The sequence below is a fragment of the Capricornis sumatraensis genome, chromosome 9 (genome assembly GCF_032405125.1).
Source record: "Capricornis sumatraensis isolate serow.1 chromosome 9, serow.2, whole genome shotgun sequence".
In the NCBI taxonomy this organism is placed as follows: Eukaryota; Metazoa; Chordata; class Mammalia; order Artiodactyla; family Bovidae; genus Capricornis; species Capricornis sumatraensis.
In genome coordinates this window covers 93,090,274-93,110,238 of record NC_091077.1, presented here as the reverse complement: position 1 = coordinate 93,110,238, position 19,965 = coordinate 93,090,274, and the positions used below count along the sequence as shown (strand labels likewise).

The 19,965-nt window shown below is 40.2% G+C and overlaps 1 protein-coding gene across 1 annotated transcript in view; it reads left to right on the top strand.

Annotated features, from left to right (window-relative positions):
• KIAA0825 (KIAA0825 ortholog) overlaps positions 1 to 19,965 on the top strand; it is a 395,065-nt gene that overhangs the window by 116,445 nt on the left and 258,655 nt on the right. The window contains exons 12-13 of the mRNA XM_068980982.1: positions 2,503 to 2,613; positions 17,686 to 17,825. Coding sequence (XP_068837083.1) covers positions 2,503 to 2,613; positions 17,686 to 17,825 — 251 coding nt within the window. The remainder of the gene's footprint in view (positions 1 to 2,502; positions 2,614 to 17,685; positions 17,826 to 19,965) is intronic.

Here is a 19,965-nt window from a genome sequence, read left to right as displayed (position 1 = left end):
AGCATCTTCTATTTTAACTGTACACCAAGACATCATTAGAGGTTATCTAATAGCTAGATCATCATTTCATTTTCCCATGGAGGCTTGTGGGCCAATTTTCACCCTGTTATACTCTCCAGAATAATGAAACTAATTTGGGATCTTGCTGTGGAATTAAATGCTCATACAGATCCCACCTCCTCTGAGACCATAAACATCTGCCATAACATTTATTATTGCCAAATAACCTTACTATTACCAGTGCAACTGTCAGTGGAGGGAAAGAGTTTAGGGACTGGCAGAAATGTTCTGGGAAGTATTGCATTGCCAATGGTTTGTAGTCTAAGAATTTTGGCACCAAATAACCATTTTATTATTATTAGATCCTCCATTATTTTTCCTAATGTTGAGGATACAACTGTACCTAGACGATCATTTAGACTATCAAGTATTCCATGTCAGTTCTGAGGTAGTTGTAGACCTTCTCGAGAAGTATTTGCTGCAGTTCTTATCATACTGGTATTACTTCACATTTGCTGAGCCTTTATCCCTGGTGGCTAAGAGGTTAAAGTGTCTGCCTCTAATGCGGGAGACCTGGGTTTCTTCCCTGGGTCGGGAAGATCCCCTGGAGAAGGAAATAGCAACCCACTCCAGTATTCTTGCCTGGAGAATCCCATGGACGGAGGACCCTGGTGGGCTACAGTCCATGGGGTTGCAAAGAGTCGGACACAACTGAGCGAATTAACTAACTAACTGTTATGTACAAGGCACTTTGCTAAGGGCTTTGTATGCGTCATCTCAATCACCACACTTGCAAAACAACATTACACATCTAATAAAGACCCCACCCAAGATTCCAGCCCAGGATGTCTGGCTGCGGAACTCCTGTGCATACGCAGGCAGGCGCATTATGATCTTCTATGACCCTCCCCTTGGGTATGGAGCAGGCAGCAAAAAGTGAACGTAAAAGGACAGATGGTAAAGTCCTAACAAGAAGCAAAGCCGATAAGGGCAGAGCGAGTCATCCAGAGTTCTCCTTTTATCTTCTGCCTCCTCCCTCCTCCCTTCTGCAATCTCCAACTCCATGTTATTAGGGAATGAATATTGTTAATTTTATTAGTTTTGTGTATTTTTATATTTGTCCCATACACACTATCTCCTCTGCTTCTTACTTTGGTTTAGGACTTCTCTTCTGCCTGGTTTACTGAAATATCATCTTTATTATCTCCCTTCCTTTAGCCCTAATCTACAATCAACTCTCCTCACTAGTACACAAGTGATTTTTCTAAAATGTAAAACAACTGATAAGACTCCTATGCTATAACTGTGATTCCTCATCACTAATACATAGTCCAGACTCTTGAGAAAAGCATATCTTGGTGTCCTGACCTAGCCTGTGCCCGTTTCTCTGGTTCACACGGTGGAAGGTATGGGATAGAAACAGGACAGCCTCATTTTGAAGCCTATTTAAGGAATTTTGTTCTATCTGAAATTTAGTGAGGAAAAAAAATGACTTTCAAAGAGGAGATGGTCTATTAAAAGTCTAAAAAAATGTCAAAGTATCTTTAATGAGAAGGTGTTCTATTTGGCAAGACAAACAGTGGAGAGGCAGGTCAAATTTGAGAATGTGAGGATATAAGAAACAGGAAGGAGGATATAAAGACAGGGATGGGTTTTCAAAGTGGAATTCCTTTCTATGCATTATTTTTAGAATGTTATTGTCTTTGTACTCTAGGTCAAGAGAGACAGCACCACTTCAAACAATTCCATTTTTCAAATACTCCCAGTTGTGACTCTTAACTCTATGTAGGCAGGCAAATATAGTTTTCTGTTATTATAAATATTTTATTATCCAAGCTATCTGCTAAAGATTTTGTGTAACAAATCCTTTCTTATTACCTCAAGATTTATTGTTGAATTTGGGCCAGCCTAGAAAAATGTTACAGTTACTTCTCCAAAGGTAGTTGTAGACCAGTTATTCTGGCCAAATTGTTCTAATTTTGAAATCACCGTCCTATATTTTACAGTTAAATTCTTCTTTATTTGCCTTCTGTAAGCCCTTAGGAGCATACAAAATTAATTATAAATTATCATTAATTGTTTAATATTTATAAATCATTTTAAAGAGGAAAAAGAAGTACCCTTATGCTAATCATTTTTACAGTATTGAAGCAAAAATGACAAAATGTTGACATTTATTAGGTTCCAGTTGAGGGAGGGAGAAATGAGTGGTATTCATTTTGCCATTTGGATACATTTTTTATAAATTTCATAATGTGAATTTTTAAAAAAATTAAATGATAATGGTATTATCATATCTTCCCAAGTGTAAAGATTGTTTCATAGAGGCCTCTGAATCATCTGTTAAATGATAAATACCAAGTGGGTGCATTTGTTCATTCTAGCACAATACTGTTTTGTATAAAATCAGTAACTTTAAGTACTAAGAAAAAAATGGGTTCTGATGGTCTTAATAGTTAATGTTTACTGTATATTCTGAAATAATGATTTTTATTTCTCTAGGACTTTTCAGCATGGCCTGGGCGATTCTTCTTCAGATTCCTTGAAGCCAATTTTCAAGCAACCATTACATTGGCTTTCTTGCATATCACATTTCTACCCTTCTTTACTCAGGTGAGGACCTATAAAAACTATACCATCTATGGTTCTTTGATTCCTTTGACATTTAATAGAAACTCTTACCCATGGAGGTAAATACATCTTACAAGAAGAACTTAAAACTTTTGACACTACACAGGTAAGTAAAGAATATATGTCTTTTTTGAGCCCCAGAATCTAAGATACAGGCCTCACAATCATGCTTCTAACATAGCTTTGCTAAAGAGATAGAGAAATGTGAATTTTTTGGAATTTAGTTTTTATTTTAGCTAATTGCCTGGCCATTTTAAAATTCATTCTTGATTTATGACTGGGGATGTGACAGTTCTCCAACTAACTGTCCAAAAAAAAAAAAAGGAAAAAAAGCAATAATCTTGGATAATTCATGTAACTCACTCAGAGCCTGAGGTAAGAGTTGAGAGAGGAGTAACTTTTAAAATTATAAATAGGGTCTTTCACTTTTATTATTTAATTAACGACATTTGAACATAAGAAAAATCATTTAAAGCATGAAACGTACTTCCAGAGTAATCTGATGACATTTTGTGGCATTACGTTTAATGTCAGTTTGAGTCTTTGCTGAATATATCATTAGAAAGTCCCTTTCCTTGGTATCTGTGAATAAATATATCATGTAGAGCTGAAGGAGATATTGTTAATTCCTGCACATTCTTGATTCATCTTGGAAATACACTATTGGTGATCTCACCATGTAAATAGACTGACTGTATTTCTCTCTTGAAGAACAAGAGTCCCACCTGGAAAAAGAGGGCAGGAAAACCTCTTTCACAAGTCTCTACAGACACAGTAAACGTAACTGCTTACGTTGTGCGCCTGTCCCCTTGTACATAATGGGGAATCCGAGATTAATGAGATATTTATCCTCCTACCTTCAAGGACCTCAAAGTATTGTTATTTGACTTACATATAAAACATCTTCAACATCCCTGAACAATTCCTTATGACTGATCCCATCAATTCCTTATGATGAAAGCCTTTAATACTCTGTCATCTCCATACACTGCAGCTGGCATGAAAATATACTCTTATGTCTTTGAGAATTAAATAACTGACTTTGATATACGTTACTGCAAACACCTGAAGGAACTGGATCTTTAACAGCGTGACTTAAGCAAACAGCCTGTGTCATTGTGATGAGTTCTCAAACTTCTAAACATACTTGCTCTCATGTTACTACCACATTTGCTTTAATCTATTTTTATTATCTGCTTTTATTTTAACCTGTAATCATTGGAGTTACTTCTTTAAGCATAGCTCTGTAAGAATTCCACCTCCAGGTTTGTTCTGTTCAGCCATCTAGAACCTGGGGAGTCAGAGGGTAAATGGGTTTATCTTTCAAATGCCTTTTCACATAGCAAGACTTTTCTTTATTTCTGCTTAATTATAGCAATCTATCTTTACTATTACCTTCACAAAAAGATTAGAACATGGTGGTCACTACTCAGCTCACAGTGGAAATGCAACCAGATACAAGTTCTGGAGGGCAATATAATAAACTGTATCAAAAACCTTAAAAATATTATGGCTCGTTATCCAGCAATTCTGTTTCTAGGAATCAATCATAAGAATTAATCAGAGCTGTTGAGAAAGTTTCGTATGCAAGGATATTCATCAGTGTATTATTTGTGAAAGGAAAAAATGGAAACAAATGTCTCACAGTATGCAATTAGACAACTCACTTATGGATCAGCCGTGTGCTAGACGACTGTGGAGTTATTAAAAAGGTTGATTTTGAAAAATATTAAATGGCAAATCATTGCGATTTATAGTTATGGGAAGACTACAGCTTAGTAATGATGTAGTGATCAAAGCCAACCCAGGCTTCAGAGTGATAACTCTCAAACTGACATGCCCAGTCCTTCGTGAACGTTATCTCTTTCAAGCCTCACGCCCAGCCTGTGAAGTCTGCTTTCATGGAGAGTAACGTGACATGCAGGTAGCAACTTTCTGTAGAGAGCAAATCTAGGAGACAGACTCTGAAGCTCAGCTTGTCTGCTCCTAAAGCCCAAGCACCAGACAGCTGTCCCTCCACCGTTCAGAGGGAGAACAGTTCAGGGTGATGTTAACAGGGATTTAAGAAAAACCCAAGATTGTCAGTTATTCATTGTGTAAAGTATCTTTTTATGGTTCTACTTGCAGGAGCTCTGATATACTAACCTATCTAGTGTTTACCTGAAGGAGGGATCTAGTGTAAAATTCCCCAAACTTACAGGTTATGAGAACCCCTGTTTCCCAAGGAATAAACAGTTATTGGAAGATGGGACACAATTGAGATGTGCTGAACATACCGGCTTCCACCTGGCGCTAGTGGTGAAGAACCTCCCTGCCAAGGCAGGAGACGTAAGAGACATGGGTTCCATCCCTGGGTGGGGAAAATCCCCTGGGGAAGGGCATGGCAACCCACCCCAGTGTTCTTGCCTAGAGAATCCCATGGATAGAGGCACCCAGGGGACTACACTCCATAGGGTCACAAAGAGTCAGACATGACTGAAGTGACTTTGCACCCACACATGCACAAACCATGCCATACTACTCTACGTACAGCAGGAAAATAGGATGTATAGAAAAACAGATATTGAAAGGGTATATGAACTCTACATTAGAGAATTTTACTTTGCATCTTTGTATTATAGGATTGTGATTGATTTTAATTTTTATCTATGCATTTTCCAAATTTCCTATAATGAAAGCAGCTTAATTTTATTAAGGTAAAAATAAATTTTTAAAGGAAAGAGAAGCCTCATCTTCTGGAGTTCTTTGATCCGCATGTATTACCCTAGAGCCCCTGTACAGAGGATTTCTAGCTCTGGGCACTTCCTTTACTCCAGCATCCTGTGTCTGGCTGTCCATATTTCTTGAGCTAGCCACCATATTACTGGAAATCTAGCTTGATGTCCTCAACGGATCCTTCTTTTCACTCTTTCCTTGTCTTCTCAGCATGGTGTCTTTTCTATTAGGAGCACACCAGGCATCCCTTCCTTCACCTCTCCCAGAGCTTGCTCAAACTCATGTCCCTTGAATCAGTGATGCAATTCAGCCATCTCATCCTTTGTCACCCCCTTCTCCTCTTGCCCTCCATCTTTCCCAGGATCAGGGTCTTTTCCAATGAATCGGCTCTTCCCATCAGATGGCCAAAGTATAGGAGCTTCAGCATCAGTTCTTCCAATGAGTATTCGGAACTGATTTCCTTTAGGATTGACTGGTTTGATCTCCTTGCTGTCTAAAGGACTCTCAAGAGTCTTCTCTAGCACCACAGTTTGAAAGCATCAGTTCTTCGGCGCTCAGCCTTCTTTATGGTCCAACTCTCACATCCATACATGACTACTGGAAAAGCCATAGCCTTGACTATATGGATCTTTGTCAGCAAAGTGATGTCTCTGCTTTTTAACACACTATCTAGGTTCCATAACTTTTCTTCCAAAGAGCAAGCATTTTTTAATTTTATGGCTGTGGTCCATTGAGCTGTTGCCTGTTCCTAATGTATTATTATCTTCAATTGATTCATCCTCATAGTTCTTTTAGATCCAGTCAGTCTTTCTCTCCAACACATCAGAACAACCTTGGTCCATTATTACTATGGACTATTTTTACTATTATTTAATATGTTTTATATACCATTCTCAGAGAAGGAAATGGCAACCCACTCCAGTATTCTTGCCTGGAGAATCCCACAGACGAGGAGCCTGGCGGGCTACAGTCCGTGGGGTCACAAACAGTCAGACCCGACTGAGTGACTAACAGCAACAACAGAAATACCATTCTACTGCTCAAGAAGAGCCGCTGCCTGGCTGGTTTCCCACACCGCCTGGCTGGTTTTCCCACACCGCCTGGCTGGTTTTCCCACACCGCCTGGCTGGTTTTCCCACACCGCCTGGCTGGTTTCCTGGGGTGCCCAACACTCTTCTCTGCTCTAGTTCTCAGTCTCTTCTCTTGTCTTTAAGACATAGTTATTCTACAGTTTTTGCTTTTACTTATTGCCTGTCCTTAGGTTTCAGTCTTCTTAAAATCTCATTTTCTCTCCTGAAATGCCTTTGGTTCTCCCTTTTGCCTTTTTGAATCCCCCACACAAGTACAGTATGAGCCCCTCTACTCTGACTACCTAACAGTTATTCTCTCTAACCTTTCTGTACAATCTACTTAGGAAGACCTGATCCATGGGATTTATGATCCAACATGTTCAGAGCAGTGGTACAGTCAGAGGAAGCCAGGATAGCAATAAAAGTAATTTCAAAATAACTCATCTTATTCGTTTGCATCTGTCAAGCATTGCAGTGGGAATTCCTAGGCCACCATCATGTGACCTTAAAATTTTCACCTTCCCATTTCCTCACATATATCAGCTGTTTCTGTGTTTTTACCCCGCAAATTAGGCTCCAAACTCCATCCCTCACTTTAGCAACTAAAATGAACTGTTCAGGGAAACACATATGGGTTAAATAGTGAAAAACTAAAAATAGATTGTGATTTTTTTTTTGAAAGGGTGAGGCTGAGACAAAATATTTAATTATGATGCATCTTAGGAATTTAATCACCTATTTGCTTGTTTATTTACAGCTTTGCATTGTTTCAGAAAGATTTAAGTTGACTTTTAACAATATTAAGTATATTAAGATAATGAATTAAAAGTAAGTGAGAAGGAAGAAGCAGAGCAAGGAGGCCATAAGATTGAGACTTACAACAAGAGTTACAGATGCATAAATAGCTGTATGCATCATACATTTGTCTATAGGATTTCTAGAGAAAGCCTATGAAGTATATAAATCGGTAAAAATAGAATTGTTCGTGTTCTTCTAGAACTCCTGAAATAGTTTAGAGGAGTTTACTTTAGGGAAAGTATATGTATTTTCAAGGCAATAAGTAAAATGTACTGTATTCATTATCCCTAGCAGTAGTAGGCTAGCAATGTGAGTTGATTTAGAAAGGGCAATCAGTTTCATACTAGATTAAACTAAGGCACGTGGGGAATATATTAATCTCAGGATTGATAACTACGACAGCATATTGTGCTTTCATATAAATGTTCAAGAAAAAACATTATCCTAGTCAATTATACCATTGTTGCAGTATAATGTTTTTTATTTATTTTCCCAACTTTCATCATCTTGTGGTTCTTTAAATATTTCCAAATACTTTTCAGGTCTTCCTTAGCTAAGTAGGTCATAACCATACACTGAATCCAAGTAGCATAATCAGTGTGAGTAAACAGTCCATTCATTTTACACTGCTCATTTTCTTTTATGATGACAACATGATGTTTTGATTCATGGCCAGTCCATTCTGAGCTGTAGATATTTCTTTCTACTATGCTTTGTTTTCATTATGGTTTTACTCAATGTAATCCTGTTTTGGATTCATATCCTTTTTTTTCCCACTGCTTAAATATTAAGCTACCTTTAGCTTCATTATACTATATGCTATGTGAGTCTTTTCCTTTGTGCAATTTACCAAGATATATTCATTTCATCCTTTCAATAAATGCATTTTAAAATTTTTCTCCAAGCAAGGCATGTGCTAGGTGTTAGAGGAAAATGATGGGCAATAAAATTTCTGTCTCCTTCGCAGGTTCATCTGCTTTGGCCTGGCCATTAAATATTGAGCATCTTTAGTATTCTATCATAGAACCTTTTCTAGGTGATGTCACACATGCCTCTGGTTTCATGTACTTTAATTGCCCCCAAATCCATATCTCTAGTTTTAACCTCTCCTAGGACTAGAGACCTACTAACTCATGTGTGTGACTCATACATGAATGTCTTCTTCAGATTTATACTCAGTGAACACAGACAGACCTCAAGCTCAATATGACCATATTTGAACTTAGGAAACTCCCCTCCCAACTCATCTCTTTTATTTTATTTCCATTTTGATTTATTGTACCTGCACGTGGTTGTGTAGAGGCTTCCCAGGTGGCCCTAGTGGTAAAGAAGCCACCTGCTAATGCAGGAGACAGAAGAGATATGGGTTTGATCCCTGGGTCAGGAAGAAGATCCCCTGTGGAGGGGGTCATGGCAGCCAACTCCAATATTCTTGCCTGAAGAATCCCGTGGACAGAGGAGCCTGGTGAGCTACAGTCCATGGGGTCGCAAAGTGTCAGACATGACTGATGCATTTTAGCACACGTGCACCCACATGGTTGTGTAAGCCAGAGACCAGGAGGCATCCTGAACACTTCTCTCCTTTTCTCCAAGAGATCCGGTTCATGCTAAGTCTAGTTAATTTTAGCTCCTAATATCTGCTATCCATAGTGCCACCCTTGCCGTAGTGCTTCGTCTCTTTCCTGACTACTTCAGTGACACCTCTGTTTCCTCCTATATATGTGTTGACTCCCATTTCTAATATTCTCCAAACTACAGCCAGAGACTTCTCAAATCCAAAGCTATTTTCAAAACTAAATTTTATTATTTCACACTTAACTGTTCACTACCTTCTGTGAATTCCTCTTTATCCTTCAACATGCACACAAAATTTACCATGGCCTGTAAAACCTACGTAGATGTGGCTCACCCATCTTTGCAACCTTTTCTCATACCACACTAGCCTGTGATTTTTGCTTTTCACTCATTGGCCTTTTTTACTCTTCCTTGCCACGAAATATTCCTTTTTGCCACAGGATCTTTGCACATGCCTTACCTTACCCTGAGAGTTTCCCTGATGGCTCAGAGGTTAAAGCGTCTGCCTGAAATGAGGGAGACCTGGGTTTAATCCCTGGGTTGGGAAGCTCCCCTGGAGAAGGAAATGGCAACCCACTCCAGTATTCTTGCCTGGAGAATCCCATGGACAGAGGAGCCTAGTAGGCTACAGTCCACGGGGTCCCAAAGAGTAGGACACGTCTGAGTGACTTCAGTTTCACTTTCACTTTACCTTATCCTGAAAGGCTTTCTTCTTTCACTTAGTTAATGTCAACGTAATTTCATATCTCAGCTCTGGCGTGACTTCTGTAGGGAAGCTTTTCATCAACCCCAAAGACTAGTTTACTTCTTACTACATCTTCTAATAGCATCGTGTGCTTTTCCTTCATTGAGTTTTCATAGTTGTAATTTCATCTTTATTTGTATGACCATTTAAACTATATATGTATTCCCCACTAAATTCTGTAAAAATAGTGACTGTTTGTTTTTTACTTAGTGTTGTGTCTCCGTCGCCTTGCACCTAGAAATCAGCCAGCTAATATTAGTTTACTGAATAAGTGGGTTAAGGAACAAATGAGTTATTGTAGTATTGTTTCAGATAGTACCACTTTAAATGGTACATTTAACTCTTTTCAAATATTTGATCTGAGTGGTAAAGCTCAGTGATGGGAAAAAAGCTCTATTGAGGAGGTGGCTTCTAGTAACCTCAGGAGTGAACATCTGGGGAGGAGGACAAAAGAGAACTTCGGTCTCCCAGCAGCTGCTGTCAGGCTGTTCCATAGCACTGAAGAAAGAGGCTTAGAGAGCTTGTACTCTGATGAGATGCCAAGCTTTGACATAGAGCCAACAGTCAGGGGAGAAGTAATGAGAGATTTTTGAACACCAAAGCTCTTACATGGCTGTTCCAGGGTGTGGATGGACAAGCAGCCGGATCTTTGAAAAGATTTTCAGAGAAAAAGCCATATTTGTGAAGCAGTTATTAAAAGAAGTGAAAGTGTCAGATGAGCTGGATACTTGACGAAGCTAGATATTTCTTCATATCTTTCCTTTTCTATTGTGGCTTGAATGTATTATATAAAAAAGAATATAGCAATGGAGCCAGCAATGAGAGGATAAAAGACAACTATAGGTTTTCAGATGAGTCAGACAAGTTTGCAGACTTGTATAGTTTTGTAATTTTGGAAAGTTAAATAGCTTGTATCTTTGTGAGGAAGTTGAGACATAAATACAATATGATCATATCGATCCACTTGAAAACAGGGTGCGATACCATGGTCTACTCCTCACATCTTGCAACATCTTCTTCCCTCAGCTTCTGAGACGTTCCCATGACAGAGTCATGAGGATTTAATTAGCTAGATGCCTACATGGCACCTACCACGTAAGTGCTTACTTAACAGTCATTCAGTGCTGCTGTGTTAGGAAAGAACCACGTTTCAGAAAGTGGCAGATCTTATCAGTTATCTAAACATGTTAAAAAGCCAACTCGAAGTGTGATAAAGTGGAAAGATTATTGAAGTACTTTCTCGTGGGGTCTCATGTCAGAAGAGACCTTTCTTGAACTCCTCTAATAAGGTCTTTATTATCTGGTAGACAAGGACCAGTAATAGTTAAAGGACCCCAGAGAGATAACTTCTGGTCCTCTAAAGGGTGGCTGAGGGAGTCAGTAGGACCCAGTATCTTAGTGCCCCAGGTGCTAGACTAGCACTTCTGGGGGAGTCCAAAAGTAATCATTGGCATGAAGTATTGTTTTTAAAATTAAAATTAGATTCTCACAGATTTTCTAGAAATAAGATACACTAACTTGTGTAACTCTAAAGTGTGGAGCTGGGGCTATGAATTTGGGGCACTAATATATCTTCGGATGATTTTTTGAGAAATAGGGTCATCCCAAGTGAAAAAGTTTAGTTTACTGAAATCAAGAAATAATTTAGGTCCTCACAGGTCGAACACTTGTTCTTTAAGTTGTGTACCCATTATTGTAGATACCGTCAACTCTGAAAAAATGAGACTCTCTAAGAGTAACCATCTACCTCAGTGGACAAAATTATTAAAAATCAAAGCAAATCCTATATATAAATGTGCAGGTGAAGCCTGTCTTGTTTCTACTTATTGAATCATCTGTAACTATAAAGGTCATAGAGACTTGGCTATACCCATTATATAGATTAAAATGTATGCAAGCATTTTCAATGTTACAAATACATACAATTTGTACATTTTTGATTAAAATGATGCAGCAAATATTTGGATTTTTTTAATCTCCTCAAGCTCTTTTCCTAGGTATTAAAGAGAAAGATGATAGAACTGCTCTAAATATTTGTCTTATTTTCCTAGAACGATTTGGAAGGATTAGTTTTGGAAAGGCAAAAGTAGAATGGTAATACAGCTTTTCCTTCTCTGCTTTCATTTTCCTACTTTAGGGCTTTTACTCTCGGTTTCTCTTTAGTTATGCCCTTGCCTTTGTTCTCTGAATCATTTAACTTATGGTCTCTGGTATAAATTTGACCCAGTAATCCATGACAGGAACCATCTGGTCAAAATCAGTCCCTAGATACCTTGAATAACATGGCTCCAATTTGGGAATCAGCCTTGAGACCACAAACCTGAGTTTGGGTCAAAAACTTGGTATCCTCAATCAAGGAAGTTGAATAGAGCCAAACGTCCTCAAGGCTGAAAATTACCATGTACCCACCAAATATCAACCAGGTTGAGTGAAAGAAACACAGAGTAGTGGAATAGCCATGGATTTTAAAGTCAGAAAAACCTGGGTTCAAAGTCTGGTTGCCATGTTTATTGGCTAAATGACCTTACTCTATTTTCTCAGTATTCCTGAAACAAAGACTGAGATAAATCCTAAGTGTCTCCATGCATGTCTTATTTCCCGTTGTTCAGTCGCTCAGTCGTGTCCGACTCTGCAATCCAATGGACTGCAGCACGCCAGGCCTCCCTTTCCTTCACTAGCTCCCAGAGTTTGCTCAAGCTCATGTTCATTGAGGATAATGCATCTAACCATCTCATCCTCTGTCGCCCCCTTGTCCTCTTGCCCGCAATCAATCCCAACATCAGTGTCTTTTCTGGTGAGTCAGCTCTTCACATCAGGTGGCTAAAGTATTGGAGCTTCAGGTTCCCTATCAGTCCTTCCAATGAATATTCAGGACTGATTTACAAATCAGTCGACTGATTTACTAACTAAAGCAAATCAGTTAATTAGGATTAACTGTTTTGATCTCCTTGCTGTCCAAGGGACACTCAAGAGTCTGCTCCAGCACCACAGTTTGAAAGCATCAATTCTTTAGCGCTCAGCCTTCTTTATGGTCCAACTCTTAATGTCCGTACATGACTCCTGATGTCTTATTTTACATTTCCCCAAGAAGCAGTCCTCGAGAGAATAGTTTATTTTCTAAGTGGAAGAAACACTCGATGGGAGTAGATGAGACAAAGAAAGAAAGACAGCAGATAAAGAGCAGTGTAATCATAGGAGTAACTGGAATTTAAACCTTCTGGGGAAATTCTTGGAGCCAGTGTGAAAGGCATCTCACAGAGTTATTCTGCCAAAGGCACGAAGATGCTGAGGAATTTATTAGAAACTCATCGGTTATTGGCTGAAGGCTACTCTGGAGGTGTCCATTTGCTGGTACTTCCAACCTACCTTGTTGGAAGGTAGAGAAATGCAGATTTTGACAGTATAAGGCAGGTCAGTGTCAACTGAGTGGTAAGGGCAAGAGGACATGGGGACACTGACATTTGGGCTAACCCTTGTACCACTGAAATCCACTACTTGTTATTTAGGTTCAGGTGTGATGGCTGGTGGAAAAAAAAACCAAAACACGACAACAGTTTTATTATGCTTGAGTTAATGGGACAGACTAGCATATCCCTGGCCGTCATTGTTCCTGAGCCTGCAAGTTCTCACCATTCCTCTACCACTTATTCTGGCTTCCCCTCCCCCTCAGTCATCTGGTGAGTGTGTTGCTTACCTTGCACAGACATTGAGACCCTCCTTGAGACGCTGAACCGTGACTGCCATTCCCTGATCAGAATGTGGTTACTTCGGCCACCTACTTAGGCTTGTTAGTAGTCATGAGAGCATCATTTCTTGACTCCTTGGTGAATCCCTTGACATACAAATAGACTCCTCCCTGCTCCCCATGTGCAGTAGCGACTCTAACTCCTCAGTGATAATCAGAGTGATCACCCTTACTGGTAGAGTGGCTCCTCTCTTTGCCTGCTAGACTACTGGCATGGGAATTCAAAAATAACTGGATGGTGGCAGGTATAACATTACATTTAGTAGAATTTTTCATGGTCCCCTGGTAGAGGTTGCATTCCCCAACTCACTCCACCATAGACACCAGGATCTCCACTTCCCCAGACACTGTGGGGAGTTACCGGAATGGAAAACATAAATTCCCAGTGGATAATCAGGAGCTCTGGTGAGAAGATGGCTTCTAGTATCCTTCAGAGAGAACTCTCACCCATGGCTCCTGGATGTATGTAGTTTATCTCTTAGGGACGTGGGAACCATATAATGGCTGTTCATTTAAAGTAAATATCTAGTCTTGAAAAACAGCACCCAGCATCGCTTGGTTTTATCCCAAGCTGTGTGTTTCAGAGTCCGTTCCAATGTTCCCCTATTCTGACAGCTTCTGCATGTTTTGTGTATAGTAGGGGCAGTGACCCCCTAGGTCATGTGACCTGAACAGTGAGGCTAATTGTATTGTAGTCTGACTTTACTACAGTCTTTTCTTACCCTGTGCTCCATGCACAATGTGGTTGAAAGTCAAGCTATTGTTCACTTATAGGTGTAGCATTTTTAAACGTTATACTGCAGTGTGAACACATGCTAAAAAGTTGCAGAAACTGCAGATGAACTACTTGATGCACTAGGCTTAGTTGCTCACTCATGTCCAACCCTTTGCAACACCATGGACTGTAACCCTCCAGGCTCCCCTGTCCATGGGGCTTCTCCAGGCAAGAATACTGGAGTGGGTTGCCATACCTGCCTCTAGGGGATCTTCCCAACCCAGGGATCGAACTCAGGTCTCCCACAACGCAGGCAGATTCTTTACCATCTGAGCCACCAGGGAAGCCCAAGAATACTGTAGTTGGTAGCCTATCCCTGCTCCAAACTACTTGATACATTTTCATAAAGTAAACACACCTAAATACAACCAAGATTTTTCACAGTGATTCCATAATAATAATTTGTTAGTTTCATAAACAGGTAATTTTTGAGCCCCTTTATTGCCTGGATTTGAAAGAGTTCTTAGGCCTCTTCATGCCCAGAAACGCAGCACTGTATGAGTATAAGCCTGATACAACCCAGCCATAAATTTGTCCTGTCTGCTAATATAGGATTTATGAGTTCCAGTGCATTTATCAATTCTGTTCTCTTCTTTGTATTATAGTGCAATTCAACATGTACGTACTTGATACATATATAAAAAAATTCCTTTTTGTCATTTTCTGTGAGGCTCATCTCACTTTCACAGCTCCACCAGCTCAAAGGATGAGGGAGCATATGCTTCTCCATATGCCCAGTGCAGCTCCTCAATGCATTTATTACCCGGAGCTCAGTGACTGAGGAATGTTTGTAATCTTTTATTTTTTTCTTATAGTGAGTCACTCTACTGTACATTTCAAAATCTGTGATAAGTGCAAAGATCCAAGAACTGGGGTACATTTCAACAAACAGCTTCCCATCTGGTAAACGAGAGGTTTTATTTATAACCAGGTATTCGGATACCGCTGTATGAAATGACATTCAAATTATCTTGCCTTATTCTGTGTCTGAAAGGCCTGAGCAAAAACATAACCCTTCCTCCAGTTCATTCTCCATACTGCAGCCAGGTCAGGAATCTCGTCTGCCTTAAAATGCTTTAACAGGTCCGAAATCTCCACCTTGGCTCCTTCATGAGCTGGCCCCTGTCTCCTTCTTCAAATTGTCTCTCAACTATCCCCTTCCTTTCCTAAACTCCATCGGACTGGATATTCCGGTTCATTCAATGTATCCTTCAAGTCAGCACTCAGCTCAAGCGAAACAGATAGGTAGGAAACAGATAGGTAGGAAATGTTCAAAAACTAAGTAAATATTAATACGCAACTTACAAACAATTAGCTGCTTTTCATCTACCAAGCAAGTTTCTTGAAGTCAGCACTTGGGGTTTAGGATGGGAACAGGGACAGCCATTGGGAGGATATGCTTCAATATTTCATTCGAAGGGGCTCACCAAGTGGATTCTTCCCTTGGAATGACTGCGAGAACCAGACCAACCTGGGAACACCCAAAGGAATTCGGAGCTGCTGAACTGACAGATGTGCTTCCTCTGGTCTGAGAGCTAACTAACTCCCTGCTTTTCTCTTTTATTTTATTTTAGTTTTACTTTATTTTACCCTGCTTTTCTCTTTATCACCCATCCAGGGCACAGGTTTTCCTAGCTAATACTGCCTCACCAGTTACTGGGGAGTTTCTCTGGTTTGAGTTAATGTTATCAGAGTCTCACATGGGAAGCCTGAGCTGGTCCAAAGCTCAGGTGATTTTGTGCGTCGTAAGGTTGTGAGATGTTGCAAATGCCCAGCCGAGTCAAGGGGGAGATGTTTTGAAATTTCACTTTATGTCTTTAAATGCTCTCACTTTTGTTTAAACAAGCATTTTGGCAATGCATCCTCTTTTTTTTTTTTAAGGGTTTGTCTATTTATGAGCAGATGAGTCAATCAGCTAACATTTACAGAGCCCTTAAACATGCTTAGTTCTTTGGTAGGAGCTTTGGGATATAAACTAAGTGTGCCCATGAGGCTTGAATCTGAGTGGAGAGATAAAGCTTTTATTGATGAAATAATAAAGTGCTAAAATCTGTATACCCTGCTACCCAAGCTCCAAAAAGCACTGCCTTCCACAGTGGTTCTCAAACCCTGGTGTGCATCAGCATCTTGTGGATAGGGCTTGTTAAAGCACAGATTTCTGGGGCCCATTCCCAGAATTTCTCATGGGATAAGACCTGGGAAATTGCATTTTTCACAGGTTCCCAGGTGTGGCTGATATTGTTGGTCCAGGGCCCAGGCTTTAGAAAACTTTGGTCTAGACCATATGGATGGGCCACCGCGTGGTACATTTCATCTTGAAATGATGCTACAAATCATCTCTCAACGATTTCCTCTGCTCTGCTTTCTTCCCCCGAAAGCATACATGTGGTTTTCCCAGTCAACCTTGACATTGCTCTTTCCTTCCCGCTGCCACCCTCCTTATTCCCACCGTCCTTATGGCCACAGTCAGATTGAGTTTGGTCACTTCCTGCACTTTGTTGTTGTTTTTGTTGTTGTTCAGTTGATAAGTCATGTCCGACTCTTTTGCGACCGCACAGAGCCCACCAGGCTCCTCCGTCCATGGGATTTCCCAGGCAAGAATACTGGAGTGGATAAGCTGATCTGAGATGCTGTGACCTTTAGCCAATCAAAACCTTGAGACTTTAGAAGGAAAAAGTGAATAATGTTATCAGGTTTTAGTTTCTACCTCATTTCCTTATCTCCAGATTCATTGGTAAACTACTGTGATTTGGGGGACCTGATTTTAATTTTCTATTCACTGCAGATGGTAGTTTCCCAAGTAGAAACTTATTTGCTTTGGAACTACTTCTCTTTGATACATTGATTACCCAGGGGACATTTGCTGGTGATCCAGCGGTTACGACTTCGCCTTCCTGTGCAGCAGTTGCAGGTTTGATCCCTGGTGGAGGAGCTAAGATCCCGCATGCCTTACTGCCACAACACTGAAACATAAAACAGAAGCAACATTGTAATAATTCAATAAAGACCTTAATAATGGTCCACATGGCCGGGGCGGGGGGACTTAAAAAAAGACCAACTGATTACCCAAGTAGATAGCAGTGTGACTCTTAAGAGTTGTTCTGATAATTGCCTGTTGATTTATGGCTTTTACATATTAAAAAATTAGATTATGGTTGATCTCTGACAGAAGCTTTGAATTCCTTTCATTTTATCAGCAATCATAGTACATGGCAAATTAGCAGCTAAAACATACTGTAACATCTTTCCGTGAATAGTGAAAGAAGTTCATAGCACATAGTAGGCACTCATGTATTTGTCAAATGAACAAATAAATGCGCTCAAAAATGCATAAATCATTTTTATTTTGCTCCATGAAACTAAAACATAGTTCTGTGAAATGTAGGCATGGTTATTTTGTATCAGTTTTAAAATTGGCAGGCTACCAAATGTTAATTTGCTTTTAGCTAGTAGAGATTAAACGTAATTCCTTCCCTGAGCAACCCTGAAGTAAGCAAGCATGAAAGCATTTTCACAGTAATCTGGGAGGAATTGACATTTAAAGGAGTTAGCATTACATCTGTACTTTAAAGCTATTAATTTCATAGATAAATTAACTTCATTACTTCATCTTTATCTTGCATTTTGAAAGGACTCCATCAGCTGGACAACTGACAGCCGAGGGTCAACTGAAACTGCTCTTATCCCAGCCAGGTTGTAATTGGAACCTGCTTCTGGAAACCCTCCTGCATCACGATGGTCTTTTACTAAGAATCTTGCTAAAGAGCTCAAGTGAGTATTTGTAGTTTTGAGAATGTCCTGAAAAACCTCAGTCATTGTTCAAGCTGAATGGAATGTTCCTTCCTACTTGAATGTTGGCAGGGGAGTGATACCAACTGTGTTATACCAATAGTCAGTGGGGTTAGCAGCAGGAAAAATACTGAATCACTTTATAAACCTATCGGAAAGGTTTTCTTTCAGGGATAGTCTGAATGAGGCAAAACAATATTTTTCTATGAAACTGTTCTATCATAACTATCATAATATAAGAGATATGTCAATATTTGGGGTTTGAAATGCCTAAGAACATACTTTGGGAACACAGTTATATGTCCAAAACAGAAGTCTCAGTTAGACCTGAGAGAGAGAGATTAAGATTGTTTTTGACCCACATTAAGCACTTCAGTGGATCATGAAAAATGCTTATGTAACTTATGAACAAGCAAGTGTGGCTTGCCTCCACGTCCACTGGGGCGTGGAGAAGTAGTCGTGAGAAAATTACGAATGGAGATTGAGGAGTAATGGAGGCCCATGCTTCTCTTAATTAGACTTTCTTTTCTCCCCTGTAAGCACTATTTTAGAAGGTGGTAAGCAGTGTTATGCCAATCTAACATTATGTCCTACTGTTCTCCTGCTACGTCTATAGAGTTTTCTAGCATCTTTACATACCCCTGTGCATTCCTTCTGCTCTATACTACACAGATAGCCAGATTCATTTTATCAATCATTAGTTTCAGTATAGTCTTCCCTATTCAAAATATTTTTTTCTCTAGTCCCCTATCACAGGAACAAATCCCTAAGCTTTGGCCATTCAAATATGATCCCAGACTAGTTTTGTAACCCATTTCCCCACTGTTCCCTTGTGTGTGCGCGTGCACACACACTCACACGTATTCCAGCCATTGTCCACAAAACCCCATGTGCATGCTTCTTCTAGCCTTCCCTGGTGGTTCTGGTAAGGAATCTGCCTGCCGTGCAAGAGACCACCTGCAATGCAGGAGGTGCAGGTTGGATCCCTGGTTCTGGAAGGTCCCCTGGAGAAGGGAATGGCAGCTTACTCCAATATTCTTGCCTGGAGAATCCCATGGACAGAGAAGCCTGGAGGGCTACAGTCCATGGGGTCGCAAGAGTCCAACACGACTTAGTGACTAAATCACTACCACCACCACGTGTTCCTTCCACACTTTGCTCACCCATTTTTCCAGCTTGAAAGACCCACCTAGCCTCCACCAGTGGACAAGGGTGCTAAGTGGTGGGTAACCTGGGATTCTGCTAAGCTCTAGATCTCTGAACACTGTCTCGCACTGATCTCTCCCTCCCTTGAACTTCACAGCGTCTGTTATGGTGGCTACTGCTCGTCACTTAGTCTGCCTTATATTGTTATTATATGTGTATGTTAATAAAGCAAAAGCTACCAGGCCCTACCGGCCTGTTGTATACAAAATGAGGTTCCCAGCATCCCCTTCCAGACTGTTCCAGTCATTTCTGGAGTATTTGCTTTCTCAGATTTGCCCACATCCAGTTCCCCGTAGTTTTCTCTTCTGCTCGCCTTGAGGTTTGTTCCCCAAAAACCACATAGGGGAGGTTCCCTACTGCTGAGCCCTCTGCTTCTCTCCTGGTGCTCCCAAATCCAGAAATCTTGTGGTGCCAAAGGGCACTGTGAGTCCTCCAGCCTCACCATGTTCCAAGCAGAGGTTTGGAGATTACCTCTCCTCCAACCTTGAATCTGACTTTACTCTCTGAGCCCCTGAGCAGTTCTGTGTGGGCCTTAAGTCTCACAAAGTTCAACGGAAAGCAGGATCTTTAGCTTCAATATCTTGAACTCCACTCTCCTAAAGGGAAAACAGGTGCTAGGGGAATTAATTGGTCAAATAGCCAACATATATTGTTCACTTGGTAGCTGTCAGGCACTCTGCAAGGCACCTCACATTTACTATCTAATTTGACTCTTAAAACCCTATAAAGTAAGTATAATTATTTTCATCATGTTAAAAATGGCATTAGAGTTTAAGATACTGTTATTTGCCAAGAGACACATGTAGCTGAGAAATGGTGGGTAACCTGGGATTCTGAACCCAACCCGGCACTTTCTTTCCCCTACAATGCTATACAAATGTTCTTGTGGATTAAATCCTAGAGTGGGCCACGGGTA